The sequence below is a fragment of the Pan troglodytes genome, chromosome X, assembly GCF_028858775.2.
Source record: "Pan troglodytes isolate AG18354 chromosome X, NHGRI_mPanTro3-v2.0_pri, whole genome shotgun sequence".
Classification (NCBI taxonomy): Eukaryota; Metazoa; Chordata; class Mammalia; order Primates; family Hominidae; genus Pan; species Pan troglodytes.
The window spans coordinates 117,199,551-117,215,131 of NC_072421.2; the positions used below are offsets into that span (position 1 = coordinate 117,199,551).

The 15,581-nt window shown below is 50.6% G+C and overlaps 1 protein-coding gene across 17 annotated transcripts in view; it reads right to left on the reverse strand.

The window, feature by feature from the left end:
• Positions 1–11,951, reverse strand: part of SEPTIN6 (septin 6) — a 79,897-nt gene extending 67,946 nt beyond the window's left edge. For 9 of the 17 annotated variants that reach the window (XM_016942670.3, XM_063803820.1, XM_016942665.3 and 6 more), the window contains exon 1: positions 9,375–11,951. In XM_016942670.3, coding sequence (XP_016798159.1) covers positions 9,375–9,404 — 30 coding nt within the window. In that variant the 5' untranslated portion in view covers positions 9,405–11,951. Of the gene's footprint in view, positions 1–8,910; positions 9,163–9,374 lie in introns of those variants that run through there. The other 8 variants (XM_063803823.1, XM_016942668.3, XM_063803822.1 and 5 more) reach the window with 5 other exon arrangements.
• Positions 11,952–15,581: the final 3,630 nt, after the last annotated feature.

The following is a 15,581-nucleotide window of genomic DNA, read 5'->3' on the forward strand; positions in this document are numbered from 1 at the left end:
TTTCCAAATGTTCTACAATAGGCATATTTTACTTTTATAAACGGGGAAAATGTTACTTTTTAAAAAAAGATTCTATGATGATACTTTCCTGGGTACAAAAGTGGCCTCAGGTATTTTAGAAAAATATTGAACTACAACCAAAAAGGTGCCTGACAATTTGGGTCATCAGAGCATTTAGCTTTCAGGCAGTTTTACTGTATATAAAACATTTATTTTACCAGCAATACAATAAAACCCTATTAGTCTCCTTATTATAACTTCTTTTTTTTTTTTTTTTTTTTTTTTTGAGACAGTGTCTCACTCTGTCAACCAGGCTGGAGTGCAGTGGCGCGATCTCGGCTCACTGCAACCTCTCCCTCCTGGTTTCAAGCAATTCTCCTGCCTCAGCTTCCTGAGCAGCTGGGATTACAGGTGTGTACCACCACACCCAGCTAATTTTTGTATTTTTAGTTTAGTAGAGATGGGGTTTCACCATGTTGGCCAGGCTGGTCTAGAACTCCTGACTTCAGGTGATCCACCCGCCTCGGCCTCCCAAAGTTCTGGGATTATAGGCGTGAGCCACTGTGCCCAGCCCCCTTATTATAACTTATTATTACATATTATATATATAACTTATTGTCATACAGTATAATTTCTTATTATAATGATTCATGTGAACCAGAAGTCAAATCATATATCCTGAAACATGTAGCAAAAAGTCTTGATGAAACAATCAGGTAGCTGATAGCTTCCCCTGCTGCCTCCAATGCTGCCAAGGATGCCGCTGTATTATGTCATAAGAACCACAAAAGCACTGATAAGTTCCCAGAGGTTTTTTTTTTTTTTTTTTTTTTTCTGAGATGGAGTCTCACTCTGTCTCTCTCAGGCTGGAGTGCAGTGGCACGATCTCAGCTCATTGCAACCTCCGTCTCCAGGGTTCAAGTGATTCTCCTACCTCAGCCTCCCGAGAAGCTGGGATTACAGGCGCCCACCCCAACATCCAGCTAATGTTTGTATTTTTAGAAGAGACGGGGTTTTGCCATATTGGCCAGGCTGGTCTCGAACTCCTAACCTCAGGTGATCCGCCCGCCTCAGCCTCCTAAAGTGCTGGGATTACAGGTGTGAGCCCCCGCACACAGCCAAGTTCCCACAGGTTTTAAAAACAATTCTCAAATGCATCCAACACATCAAATATCAGAATGTCCCTCATGCTAATTAAGCCAGGCTAAGAGGAAACTGAGTAGTAGCAATGCCCTATCCTGGGAAAGAGAAATGTGGGGGCTGTTCTAAGGAGAAATAAGGCCTACAAAAGCTGGCAGCACCCCCAAGGGGCCTCAGAAATGCCCTTCAGTTGGGGAGCAGTTGTGCTGAAGAAGCACAAGACAGACTATCCTTACCAGACAGAGCAGGAGGCCCATTTTTGGCAAATCCAATAGATGAAACTGATTTTAATACACAAGATAAATTCCAGAGTGGCTTTTCATTCTATAAAAGGATTCACAGCAGGATTCCATTAAGTAGCCAGCTCTTCTACTGCATTGAAAGCAGGATTCAATAGACAAACATTCAGCTGTCATGTACCTTTATAGGAAGACAATAGCTATCTACACCTACATGGACAGGCAATATCTGAAGGGTTGTTTCTGTTCCACTTACCGAGAGCCTGCTGAGCTAAAAGCATAGATCGACCTTCCCTACAACTCTCTCCCCACCCAGCTCAAGGGGTCAAAGCAGGGAAGGGGTGGGGTTCAATTCTGCCACCTCATTCGGAAGCAGACGCAGGCAAGGACCTAAAAGAAATGAGGCTGGAGAAAAAGGAAACATAAGCACCATACAATGTTAGAGCTGGAAACGCCCTTAAAGATCACCTAATCCAGCCCTTGCGTTTCACAAAAGGGGAAACAGAGACTCACAGAGAGGAAGTGACTTGGCTCACGTCACAGACTGATTTAGTGACAGAGAATAGTGCTAGGATCCAGGCCCCTGTCGAGCCAACGGCCACTCTCAAATGGAAAAGCTGACTCAAGTGGCACATGTGTTTCTTTATACTGGTAAAATTCCGGGACATTGAGCTTCTGGCTTGATGCTGGTCAGGGGCAGAAGGGTCAAGGAACCGAATCTGGAAACCCGTGAGCTCCCCAAGGTGGTTCTGGCCCACAGAAGGCAACTGAAGCAGTCAATGCGGTGGAAGGCACTCATTGTGTGTTCCTGCTCTCTACTCACTTCCCCACTTTTTCCTCCTGTTTCCCTCTCTTTTGACTGCGGCCTAAGTCTCAGCCTGGCCAGCTGCCCAGTTCTGCTGAAGAACCCCAAGACTAACACAAGCTTAAGTCTAGGTCAAATATCCCCACCTCAGGCCAGGGGTGACCCTTGCTCAGGGTGAGTGAAACTTTCCCACAAAAGCCAGCCAGATTCCCTGGAAGCCAGACAATTGAAAGAGAGTTTTCTAGGTGTTCTGGCCATTGTTACCTCCAATCTGCTAAAAAAGAAAAGGTTTACCCACAGGCCTCTGGGTGAATGCCCAACTGCCCTCTGGGGAGCCTGAATTTGCCTCTGCCTCCATCTGGTCTTGTTTAATGGGGATCTGAAAAAACCCAGTTCCTGCCTCAGCGCCAGTGTTCAGAGCTGGGGGCCTCCAATGTGAAAGGAAACCGAACACGACCTCACACCTCATCAGGGCCAGGAAAACAGAGTTCTGCCCCTGTTACCCCAGGGCCTTCATTCCAGGTCAGAGAGGGCCATGGCAGGGGAAACCTGAGCCCTGAGGCCTCTCGCTGAGAAGGCCTGCAGATCTTTTCCCTGGTCACCTTTAAGTGAGTGGAAGGGCCGGCTGAGAGCGCGCTGCATAATTCAGCAGATGGCTGCCTCTAATGAGAAGACACTGAAGAAGAGGGTAACATTATTTCTCACCCTCCTGAGCATGTGGCCTCCTTCCTCTGTGCAGGCAGCAGAGAAACCCACGGTTTCAAATCCCAGCAGCAGAAGCCTCCTCCTGCCAAACTGAGGAGGAAGGGTCTGTGTTTCTAATTTATTCTGCGCCCCCCCCTCCAGTTGTTACTTAAAATAATCCATCATTACATGGCTGGTGGCTCCAAGATTTTTATTTAAAGCAATATGGAGAAGAAAAAATAAAAAAGAAAACCCACACAACCCGTGACTGTGCTATATTGGATTTAAGCTGAGAATCTTTTTAATATCAGAGAGTCTCCGAATCACCCTAGTATACTCTTCCCTGGGCCCTATGGGGGTGCTGAGGGAGTGTAGTGAAAAGAGGGGGAAGAGAGGTCATGGCAGGATTTTGATGTCTTAGAAACATCATGAAAAGACAAGTGTTTTTAAACAAGGAATCTGTGTCATCTGGTGGGTGTTTAATCGTATCACCCACTGACCAGCAATAGCACTTCGGACTAAGTAACTTGGTCTCCCTACACCCATTAAATAAAGAGAACAGTAATACTTGTCCAGGAAGCCATTGGGGAAAATGAAATCATACAGATGGAAGCATTTCGAGATCGTTGAAAGAAACATGTTACATATATCCATGGCTTTCCTTCTTTCCTTCTTTTTCCTTCTTTCCTTCTTTCTTTCTTTCATCTGTCTTTTTTTTTTTTTTTTCTTTTTTGAGACGGAGTCTTCCTCTGTCGCCCAGGCTGGAGTGCAGTGGCACAATCTCGGCTCACTGCAAGCTCCGCCTCCCGGGTTCACGCCATTCTCCTGCCTCAGCCTCCAGAGTAGCTGGGACTACAGGCACCCGCCACCATGCCCGGCTAATTTTTTAATTTTTAGTAGAGATGGGGTTTCACCGTGTTAGCCAGAATGGTCTGGATCTCCTAACCCCATGATCTGCCCGCCTCGGCCTCCCAAAGTCCTGGGATTACAGACGTGAGCCACCGCACCTGGCCTCATCTGTCTTGAATGTAGTTTTAATGTACATGCAACTAAAAGCCCTTCTCAATTGTTCATGCTAATATTAAACCATGGCTCTGATCATCCAAAAACCCAGGCAAGTCCAGAAATCAGCCCTACTTAGTTTGGGAATACCTTTTTCCAGAGGACTTATCTTCCTAATTGGCTTTGCTCAGGCTAATGCAATAGGTTTGCTCCCTTATAGCACACAAAGGCAGTGGCCATGCTTGGTAACAAAGCCAGCAATTAATAGAAAATTTACAGCAGAGACTCCACAAAGTAAATGCTATGCACATGACTGCAGATCAAAATCTCATTAGATGATACAGACAAATCACTCTGCTGTAATGTAGTTTTGTATTAAGAACACCGCTAACACTCACATTTCCAGGATTTAGGATGTAAAAAGGAAACAGGGCTTATTCCTGCCTTTCATCTGGAAGCTCTGAGAGGGCAGAGTTCCTGCGTGCCTTGGCCACCACTATATCCTCAGCACCTGGCACGGGGCCTGGCCGATCAGTGCCCAGTGAATATGTGCTGAAGGAATGAATGAAAATAAAAGTGGGTGAATTGGCAAATGAAATGTTCCCAACCCAGTAGCAGATGTGAGATCTCACCCACCTTCACACCTACCCATTTCCTATTTGAAGCCCTCAGGAAGCCCTTCCTGTCACCCTCTGCCTCCATTCATTGCTGAGTTAGGTTCCCTTAGTAATGAAATCTCATGGCAGGCAGTCACTCTCCTGTGTAGCACTTATCACAAAGATAATTAGATAGTGATTTGTGTCTGCCTCCACCAGTTCCTTGAAAGAAGGGACCATGTGCATTGGGGGGACATTGTCATTCTGCCCGCTTTTTATTTTGAAAAATCCCAGGCCGGGCGCTGTGGCTCACACCTGTAATCCCAGGACTTTGAGAGGCCAAGGCGGGCAGATCACGAGGTCAGGAGTTCGAGACCAGCCTGGCCAACGTGGCGAAACCCTGTTTCTACTAAAAATACAAAAATTAGCCGGGCACGGTGGTGCACACCTGTAATCCCAGCTACTCGGGAGGCTGAGGCAGGATAATTGCTTGAACCCAGGAGGCGGAGGTTGCAGTGAGCTGAGATCGTGCCACTGCATTCCAGCCTGGGCGACAGAACAAGACTCCATCTCGGGGAAAAAAAAAAAAAAAGGAAAAGAAGAAAAGAAACATCCCAAACACACAGAGAAGTTAGAAAACAATGTAATGACTGTCCAAAAACCCCTCAAATTTAGAATCAACATTTTAAAATATTTAGGGCCATGTAAACTTTCTCCCGTGTTGTATCACCAATAGAGCTAGGTAATAGGGTTTTGTTTTCTATGTTTGAGGTACGATACTACCTTTAGTGGGTGGTGGTAGGAACGCCTGAAGCAGAGACCTCAAAGGGAATCAAAGGGTAACTGCCACGTGATGATAGCAAAACCAGAGTGCAGCAGCAATCTTTTCCCCACCTGAAGACAGTTGCTCTGAGACAGTTGACCCAGACCAACCCCAGCTAACTTTGTAGGGCAAAGTTAGCCCCTGAAAGTTCACTTGGGAGAATGACCACTACCTAGATTGCCACTAGAGAAAGCTTCATTGTTCACATTGTGGGACTAGTTCAAGCCAGAATCATCCAGATGCTCTTGGTATGGGCCGGCATTTACGGTCTGGATCCCAGAATGCAACATTGAAAGGAACAGCTCATTAAAAGAGCCAGCACATGCAGCTTTTGGGGCTTGCCCTGTGCCTTGGTTACCTTGGACAAGTCATGGAACCTCTCGAAATATATATTAATAGCAGCCCAAGCCACCTCATAGTCAGGAGGTGAGGTGGGGCATCACAAGGATCTTCTATAGTTCTTTAATTATTTCACAGTGTCCACAATTTGTCATTCCAACTAGACTATAAGCTTAAAAGCCACGAACTTTTTTTTGTTTTGTTTTTTGAGACGGATTCCCGCTCTGTCGCCCAGGCTGGAGTGTAGTGGCACGATCTCGGCTCACTGCAAGTGCCGCCTCCCAGGTTCACACCCTCAGCCTCCACAGTAGCTGGGACTACAGGTGCCCGCCACCACGCCTGGCTAATTTTTTCTATTTTTAGTAGAGATGAGATTTAACCATGTTAGCCAGGCTGGTCTCGAACTCCTGACTTTGTGATCCACCCACCTCGGCCTCTTTTTTTTCTTTTTTGAGATGGAGTCTTGCTCTGTTGCCCAGGCTGGAGTGCAGTGGTGCAATCTTGGCTCACTGCAACCTCTGCCTCCAGGGTTCAAGCGATTCTTCTGCCTCAGCCTCCTGAGTAGCTGTGATTACAGGCACGCACCACCACGCCTGGCTAATTTTTGTATTTTTAGTAGATACGGGGTTTCACCATGTTGGCCAGGCTGGTCTCGAACTCCTGACCTCATGATCTGCCCACCTCAGCCTCCCAAAGTGCTGGGATTACAGGCATGAGCCACCAAGCCCAGTCCGATCACGAACGTTTTTTAAAGCCTGCTACCTTTTTTTGTCCAGTTGACAAGGGCTAACCATAGTGCTGGCCACATATCAGTCAATCAAATAAATATGGACACAGTGGAGAAATGGTGTTGTCACACCAAATCGTTTGTGGTGTTCATTCAAATGGGACGGACTTGTATTATGTGCACCAGAATTGAACTTCCAAGTTGGCTGCATGCAATATAAGCCCTACCCAACAACTTGAAGGCTTGTTTTAGTCACTAAGGATGTTTACCCACAGTGACTCTCAACTGATTCTAGAAAGAACACACACCCCCCCCCCACACACACACACACACACTAGGGCACTTACTCGCATGTTACCACGTCTCAGAGCTCATTAAAAAGAATTCCTGGCCGGGAGCAGTGGCTCATGCCTGTAATCCCAACACTTTGGGAGGCTGAGGCGGGTGGATCACAAGGTCAGGAGTTCGAGACCAGCCTGGCCAACATGGTGAAAACCCCCCTCTACTAAAAATATCAAAACTAGCCAGGCGTGGTGGGGGGTGCCTGTAATCCCAGCTACTCGGGAGGCTGAGGCAGGAGAATCGCTTGAACCTGGGAGGCTGAGGTTGCAGTGAGCCGAGATCATGCCACTTGCACTCCAGCCTGGGCAACAGAGCAAGATTCCGTCTCAAAAAAAAAAAAAAAAAAGAATTCCTAAGCTAGCCACACTTAGGTTTATTCTCTAGTCTTCTGTTCCCAAACCCTGAATACATGTTCCTTGGAGGAAACAAGCAGCAACCAGATGTCCAAGGTCTCCTGAGTTAACTCCGTCTTCCCTGGTGAATTACAACTTATTGCAGACACAAAGGAGAACAGAGAGACAAATGACACATAAACAGGAGCTTCACTGGCTGGGGGAGGGGGGCATGGAGAGTGACGTCAGTTTTCCCAGAAACCCATTTATCACGATAACAAGGTCTCGAGTGCTTAGGCTGCTCTTTCAGCTTCAGAATCTGGCGTACAATTATGTTCTTCATCATACAGTATGGCAAGGCCAGCCAGAGCAAACTGGAGCCATGCAAAGCAAACCAAGTGGCCCTAAAGCACCCCCTCACCCCCATCTGCAGAACAAAGGGCATCTCTAGGTTGCCTGAGTTGTGCCTGAGGTGAAACACACACAACCTTCTGGAATGTTCCCCATTGCAACACCTGCCCTGCAATCCTAATCCAGGCAAGAGAAACTGGTGAGAGTATGGAGGACAGGTCGATGCAAATTCATTAGCTGACATGAAAAATCATTAGCGTCATTTTTGGATGGAGCTAGTGTAATCCCAGAGATTAATTCCTCTACTTCAGCTATACCATCTCTGAAATGCAGGTAACCAGGAGCAGAAAAGCCACAGTAGAAAAGAGGGAGCCCTCAAAACACTAAAGCAATAAACAACGAGAGTGCCAATCTTGGGGGAAGAAAATTCTCTCAAATTGCATCATCACAGAGAATGTCTCCTGTCTACTCCTGGTCCTTCCACAACATGACTGCATAAAGTGCTCTGTGCTAGGGTGTGCAGGGGGTGGAGGAGGTTCCGAAGAAATGATCCTGCCCTTCCAAACAGGGACAAAAGAGACATTAATACATATTCTGTAGAGAAAATATTATCAGATTCTGGCTTCAGATTTTGTAAAATCAATTTCAATTACACCAAATACCTAGAGGCTTTTTTTTTGTACTGTAGTTGCATTGCATGAACTATTTTCCTAAATAAGTAAGCTACAAGGTTGAAAAACATTTTTATGTGGTTCGGAGATTTTCGTCAAGTAGTATGTGGTGTCATGGGATTTGACCTACCTCTGTCTCCCACTCCTTCCCCACCTCGGGGTGCTGGTGGGCTTATTAAAGTCCCAGATACCCATGGATGAATAGAATAGCTAGGGTGTCCCCCCCAAATGGAATTCATCGCCCTTTGCAACCAAACTTCTGGTTTAAAAAACAAACATGGAGCCTCAGGTCACTTCAACATGGTTTCTCTGCACATCCCAGGCTGGAAAACTTCAGTTCTTTAAATGAAGATTTTCTTTTTTTCCCCAGAGTCGGTCGCCAACAAAAAAAGAGACGGCACCGCTTTTGCGAGTCTCACACTTATTTTCCTGAGTCTCCATAGAAAGAAGCCAGCTCCACAGGTTTTGGCACACAAGCCCAGTTACACTGAACATGCACCCGAGACAGATCCTCAGAGGCCCGCTCCAAAACATGCCAAAATACGCAGCCAGCCACCTACAGGCCAGCCAACTGCACCCCACACTGACGCACAAATGAGACCCAGAGGCACACAGCACAAGCAGACAGAGAGGCGTTCGGACACACACCACAGAGGTGAGCACACTCAGAGAAACAGGCGGACTTCTTTGGGTCACAGACAGAACCCCGGCGCCGCCGCCGCCCGCCCGGGAAGACACGAGCGCGCGCGCGTGCACACATACGCGCACACCGATACACACACAGACGCAGTCACATATGTAATGCATATAGAGAAACCCTATCCCAGCCAGTCACCTCCCCGCCCCCCTCGCCACTCACCGCCTTCTGCCCCAGGCTAACCCCAGCCCCGCGCCTCTTTGCCTGTGCGGTCCCGGGTCACAACGGGCAGCCGTGCGCAGGGGCGCGGCAAGGCCAGGGTGCCAGGGACCCGGAGGGCTCGGCGGCTCCTACGGCCATTCATTCGGCAACGCCCCAGCCGTGGGGCCGCAGCTGCAGCGAGGGAGGCGGCGGCGCTCACTGCGGCTCTTGGGCAATGCAAGTTCAGCCGCCGGCCCGCAGGTTTTGCCTGCCCCCCTGCCGCCCCCCGCCCCCCGCGCGTCACCACCGTTTTCCGGGACAGGCTGAGGGACTGAGCTGCTGACCCCGGGAGCAGAAGTCCCACCGTGCCCTTGGCTCCTGGATGCTGCCCACTGCCCTCCTCGCGATGTGGCGGCGGCGGCCAGGTCTCCTTGACCCTCCCCAGGCCCTCGGCCCCGGCCCTGCCACCCAAGCTCTGCACTTACCACCTGGCGAGCTATATCGGTCGCTGCCATCGCTCCTGCGTCCGCCAGGGCTGCCACGGGTGCCGCCGCAACGGGAGCTACTGCACAGGAAACAGAGGAGCTCCTCCGACAAAGAGAAAGTGTTACACTTCGGGCGCGACCAAGTCCGGTGGGGGGAGGTGCAAGGGAGGGGCCCCCTCGCCGCTGCTCCAACCCCAACCTCCCCTCTACCGCCCACCCCTTGAAAGTAGGGTATGGAGAGGGGGCGGATTTAACGCGCCGCTTCCCCCTATGGCCAGCCCAGTTCCAGTTCTTCCTGCAACCCCAGCCATAGGCTTCTACGAAGGGGGGCGGGGGCTCCCCTCGGTGACCACGTCCTCTGCCCCCCCGCCACTTGGCTCCGTGGTACGTCCCGACCTCTGCTGAATTGTCACACCCCCCTGCTCTCCTTTACATCCCTAAGTCCCCAGACCCCGAAGGCTGGAAGGGAGCCCCCGCCCCTCCCCCCTCCCATACTCTGCTCAGCGGCCGAGCTCTGCAGTTCTCCTCCCGGCCCCCGTTACCCCCCTTCCTTTCCACCGAGATCCCAAGGTGCTTAGATGGGTGCGCCTTGGCCGCTGGAGTCTCGATGCCCCACTGTCGTGTCTCCCTCCCCCCATGGCCCGGGAGTGCAGCTGCGGCCGAGGTACTGGGGAGGCCTGCGGCACCTGCCGCTCCACAGTACAGCTTAGAAAGGGGGCCCGTGGGGGGAGCCGCACTGCAGCCCGGCAACTGAGCTGAGCTGTGGCATGTGGGGTCCGAGGCTAGAGGTCTTGAGACGCTGCTTCTGCCCTGGGGTTTCCAAGCCTTGGGTGCTGTGGGCTGTAATTCGTGGAGCCAAGCTCACCACCTTCGGGTACCTAGTACAGACGGAACCCACGCCTCCTCTCTCCGACCCAGCCCTAGACGCTCAGCAAGACCAGAGACTCAGACCACCCACCCCTTCTAGTACCAGAGGAGGGGCTGGAGATGAAGGTTCTCAGCTCTATGGAGCGAAATGGAGGGGCGGGTGACGGGGAGCGGCCTCCAGTCACTCTGTCCCGCCCCCTGATTTCTCCTTGACCCTCATTCAGCCCGGGACAAGGCGGCCAATAGGGCGCAGAGGAGAGAACTTCCGAAGGCAGGGGTGCGCCCGCCCGCCCTCCTTATCCCCGTGGCCCACCTCCGCGGGTCCTCTCTCGTGGGCACCTCTCCACTTCTCCGGCCTTGGCGCCCTCCCCTGCCTCCTGGGACTGGCCTCTTGCTAGCTCCCTGTCACTGGAGCACGCTGGCTGATTTGGCATGCCCGAGGCCCCAGCGGGAGGGACAGTACATTCCACTCCTCAAAAGGGCAGGTTCCCTGGTGTGGGAGAGAGACCTGGGCCCGCCAGAGGGACCCCAGATGGGGGAGGGGATGACGAGCCTATGGAGGAAACCCGGGCCCAAGAGGGGGCCCCAATGGAGCATGGAAGATGACCCCGTAGAGGCCCAAGGCTGGAGCAGCTGAGGAGGAGGCAGGAGAGAGGGAAAAAGAAAAGAAGGAACCAGGGAGAGAGAGGAAGAAGGGACTCGATCCAGAGGCCCTGGTCTCGGAGAAGTCAGGGAAGACAAGAAAATGGAGTAGCCAAAGAAGAGCATGCCTGGCACTTGGTTCCACCTGCTGGATGGAGCTTCTCACACTCTCTCGGGAAGCCCTTTATGTATGTACCCTGTGCGCCTGGAGAACAAGGACTCAGCAAACGCATCCCAGGGCCGAGTGCAGGGCCTCGCAGTCAGGAGGCACTCTATTAAGCGGAGGGCAGAGAACTTGGATGCGTGCGAGGGGGGCGGGGAGAAGAAAGAAGAGACACAGTGAGGGAATAGCAGTAAGGACAGTCATGAAGAGCCAAGTATTCAGGGAGCGCCACTGTGCGCCTTCATTGTGCTGGAGACCCAGGAGCGGCCTAAAGAGAAGAGCCTGGCAAAATCAGGGATCAGCGCAGAGGAGTTCCGCGAGACAGAAGGCGCAGGCCATAGGGCGGATGGCGGTGGCAAGGAAGAGGGGCAGCTGGAGTCTTTCAGACTCTCTGGAGCTTTGGGGCAGGGCCTGAGCCCTGGACTGGGTTGGCAGTGACACGGGGGACCAGTGCTATATCTGAGGAACCACGGTGAGGCTTGGGCCCCAACCGCATGGGGGCGGGGAGTCAGAGGTGACTGGCGGCTTCCAGGCTGGGTGTCTGGGACAGGGCTCTTCCCTGGCAAAGGCTAGGGCGAGGTGGACTGAAAGGCCCCGAGGTCACTAGCCCCGATCTGGACTTGGGGTTTGGGTGGTGGTGGGACAAAAGGGGAGAATTTGGAAGCCAGAGCAGAAAGCTGCTGCCGGAACGGGAGGGGACTGGAGGGCTGCGGGTCTCCCGGGAGAATCCCCCACGCACTGCCCCGCCCGCCTTAGCACTCCTCGCGGACTGAAGCTCCGTACTTACCGGCCCAGCGCTGGGGGCACCTGAGCACGGAATCCTTGGTGTCTCATCCATATGCCCCATTCGGCCCTCCTGTCCCTAGAGACTACCAGAACCTCACTGCGGCCTCCTCTTCCAAAACGCTGAACCTCGAAGACCTGAACTAAGTGCTTAATTCAAGTCTCCTGGGACCCTTTGGTTCCTCCAATACCTGCCCACCTGCGGCTACAAGTCCCTCCTGGGGCCTGGGCCTCCAGCCTCCTTCGGTGGGGTGTGGGTCAGTGTGTGTGTTGGTCTTGATGTGTGAGTAGATGTGTCGGTGTGTTCGTGTGTATTGTCGGTGTGTGCTAGCTGTGTGTCTGTACATCTGTGTGTCAATGTGTGTGTTGGCATGGGTTTACTTGTGTTTGTATTTGTGATTGTGTCTGCCGGTGTGTGTCAGTATGTGTCCATGTGTGCAAGTTGGTGTGTTCTGCGTTGTGTGTTTCAGTGTGTCAGTGTGTGTTTTGGCATGTGTTGGTGTGTCAGTGTATTTCAATGCATGGTGAGTGTATGTGTGTCAATATGGAGAGAGGTGTTAGCTCACTAGCTTTACATACCTTATCTCACTCAGTGCCGTGGGCCAACGACTGAGACGTGTGAATCAGAGCATTCATTTCAATAAAGAGGTTTGGAAACTCTCTGGGATCATGCCTTTCTTTTTTTTTTCCTTTTTTATTTTTTTTTTTGAGACGGAGTCTTGCTCTGTCATCCAGGCTGCAGTGCAGTGGCGTGATCTCTACTCACTGCAACCTCTGCCTCTTGGGTTCAAGCAATTCTCTGCTGCAGCTGGGACTATAGGCGCCCACCACCACGCCCAGCTATTTTTTTTTTTTTTTTTGTATTTGCAGTAGAGACAGGGTTTCACCATCTTGGCTAGGCTGGTCTTGAACTCCTGACCTCGTGATCCACCTGCCTCGGCCTTGCAAAGTGCTGGGATTATAGGTGTGAGCCACCGCACCCGGCCTGAAATCATGCCTTTCAGTCTTTGTCCCGGGTCACCTTCCCAGGAACAGGGGAGATGGAAGGGCTGAGGAGGCAAGAGGGCTCATGAGTGGTCAGTTCGTGAGTTTTCTTCCTTGAATGTCTGTCCTCGTTGATGAGTGAAGCCAAAAGATTCCCCTTTATGAAGAGTCATTTGGGACTCCCGGGCGCTCCCATGAACATGTATGTGCTCATGTTTGATGTTTCCTTGTGGGGTCCCTTGGGCCCAGCATGGTGTCTGGCAGGTGTTCAATCAATGTTTGTTGAGTAAAGGAATGAACAGAAGCATGTAAATGAGGTGGCTTCAGTATTTCCATGTCCTTAAAGAAGCTGCAACAAACAGAGACTTCCCAGGGGCAAGCAGGTGGCTGTCATTAGCATGCCAATGTTTGTGGAGCCAGACTACTGCCTGGGAGCAGAAATGGCTACCCCTGCTAGATAAGAGTGGGCCCTAATTGGAGCCCAGCTTTCCACAGGTCACTGCTGGAGTTGGGGGTGCTAATACTGGATAGAGGAGCAGCAAGCAACTCAGGGACAGGGAGGGAGAAGAGGGCACTGAAATGGAGCTGAGAGGTCAGGAAAGGGCTTTGTCCTGAAACTGTGGCTTTGTGATAGGAGAACGAGAAAGATGGTAGAGTCAGTCTCAAGTGGAGAAGCCCTGAGAACCATCTGAAAAATAAGATCAGAAAGTTGGAGGAGGGGCCGGGCACGGCGGCTCATGCCTGTAATCCCTACATTTTGGGAGGCTGAGGCAGGTGGATCACTTGAGGTCAGGAGTTCGAGACCAGCCTAGCCAACATGGTGAAACCCCCGTCTCTACTAAAAATACAAAAATTAGCCAGGTGTGGTGGCGCATGCCTGTAGTCCCATCTACTTGAGGCAGGAGAATTGCTTGAACCTGGGAGGTGAAGGTTGCAGTGAGCCGAGATTGTGCCACTGTACTCCAGCCTGGGTGACAGTGAGAGACTCCGTCAAAAAAAAGAAAGGGGAGGGGGGGAGAGAGAGAGAGAAAAGAAAAGAAAAGAAAAGAAAGAGAAGAAAGTTGGAGGAGGAAGACAAGGTGAAGCAGGGAAAATGATCCGGGATTCACCAAATCCAGACAGTGCCAATTAAATCAGAAACTCTGTGAAGGGGCTGAGTCAAAATGAACTAAGGATCCCTTTCCTCAATTCAGCATTATCACCTGCTGCCCCTGGTTTTGCTTTAGTTTCTTTCCAGTGTTTCTTAAAATGTGGCCTTTGAAGCATCAGCAGCATATGGGAAGTTATAAAAAATGCAAATTATTGGGCCCCACCTGAGACCTACTGAATCAGAACTTCTAGGATGGGACCCAGGAATCTGTATTTTAACAAGTGCTCCAGTGGATTCTGATTTATGCTGAAGTTTGAAGACCACTGGTTTATCTTGAAAATCTAGCCCTGATGGGTTGGGATACAGGACTGGTAAGGTTTGGTAGGATATTGAAGGAGAAGTTTGAAGGCTGGGCCATTGCCAATAATTGTAGATCTGTTGGATTTCTATGGTGGGAGGAGTGAGGGTATGGGAAAGCGGGTGCCAAAAAAGTAATAGAAGGGAACCCAGCAGGAGCTAGCTCACTAGAAGAGTTAGAAAGATAAACTTTGCCTCCTGATATGGTTAGGCTTTGTGTCCCCACCCAAATCTCATCTTGAATTGTAATCCCCATAATCCCTTTGTGTCAAGGGAGAGACCAGGTGGAGGTAGGGAAAGACCAGGTGGAGATAATTGAATCACGAGGTGGTTTCCCCCATGCTGTTATCATGATAGTGAGTGAGTTCTCACGAGATCTGATGGGTTTGTTTTTTTTTTGAGATGGAGTCTCAACCTGTCACCCAGGGTGGATTGCAGTGGCACAATCTCGGCTCACTGCAACCTCCGCCTCAAGGGTTCAAGCGATTCTCATGCTTCAGCCTCCCGAGTAGCTGGGATTACAGACGAGCGTCACCACGCCCAGCTAATTTTTGTATTTTTAGTAGAAAGAGTGTTTCACCATGTTGACCAGCCTGGTCTCGAACTCCTGACCTCAAGTGATCCGCCTACCTCAGCTTCCCAAAGTGCTGGGATTATAGGTGTAAGCCACTGTGCTTAGCCAGACCTCATGGTTTTATAAGGGACTCTTCCCCCTTCGCCTGGCCCTTCTCCTTCCTGATGCCTTGTAAAGAATGTGCCTTGCTTCCCATTCACTTTTGGCCATGATTGTAAGTTTCCTGAGGCTTCCCCGGCCATGCTGAACTGCATTAAACCTCTTTAAATTACCCAGTCTCAGGCAGTTCTTTATAGCAGTATGAAAATGACTAATACACCTTCTTTGCAATTTTCATTCATTCCACAAATACTCACTAAATCTCAACTGCCAATTGCTAAGTGCCAGAGGACTCAAGAAAGAATAGGTGACAAGAACTCCTACCTTCACCTTAAGACACTCCCAGGACAGTTGCCAGATAGCTCTACAAACAACCAGTAATGTGATAAGTGATATAATTGGTCAGGAGCAACACCCTGGGGAGGAAGACACCCAGAGAGGTGAGGGAAGGTATCTCAAAGAAGAGCCATTTGGATTGAATCTTTAAGAATGAGTGGTGGTTTATCTGGCAGTCAAGGGGGGGCAGCAGAGAGAATAGCATGAGTAAAACCAGAAAGAAAGGGCAGAGAGCATTTCAGGAATTTTAACTCTTGGCCAGTGGGAGTGGTAGGAGGAGGGGACAGTGGCTATAAATGAGACTGGAAGATA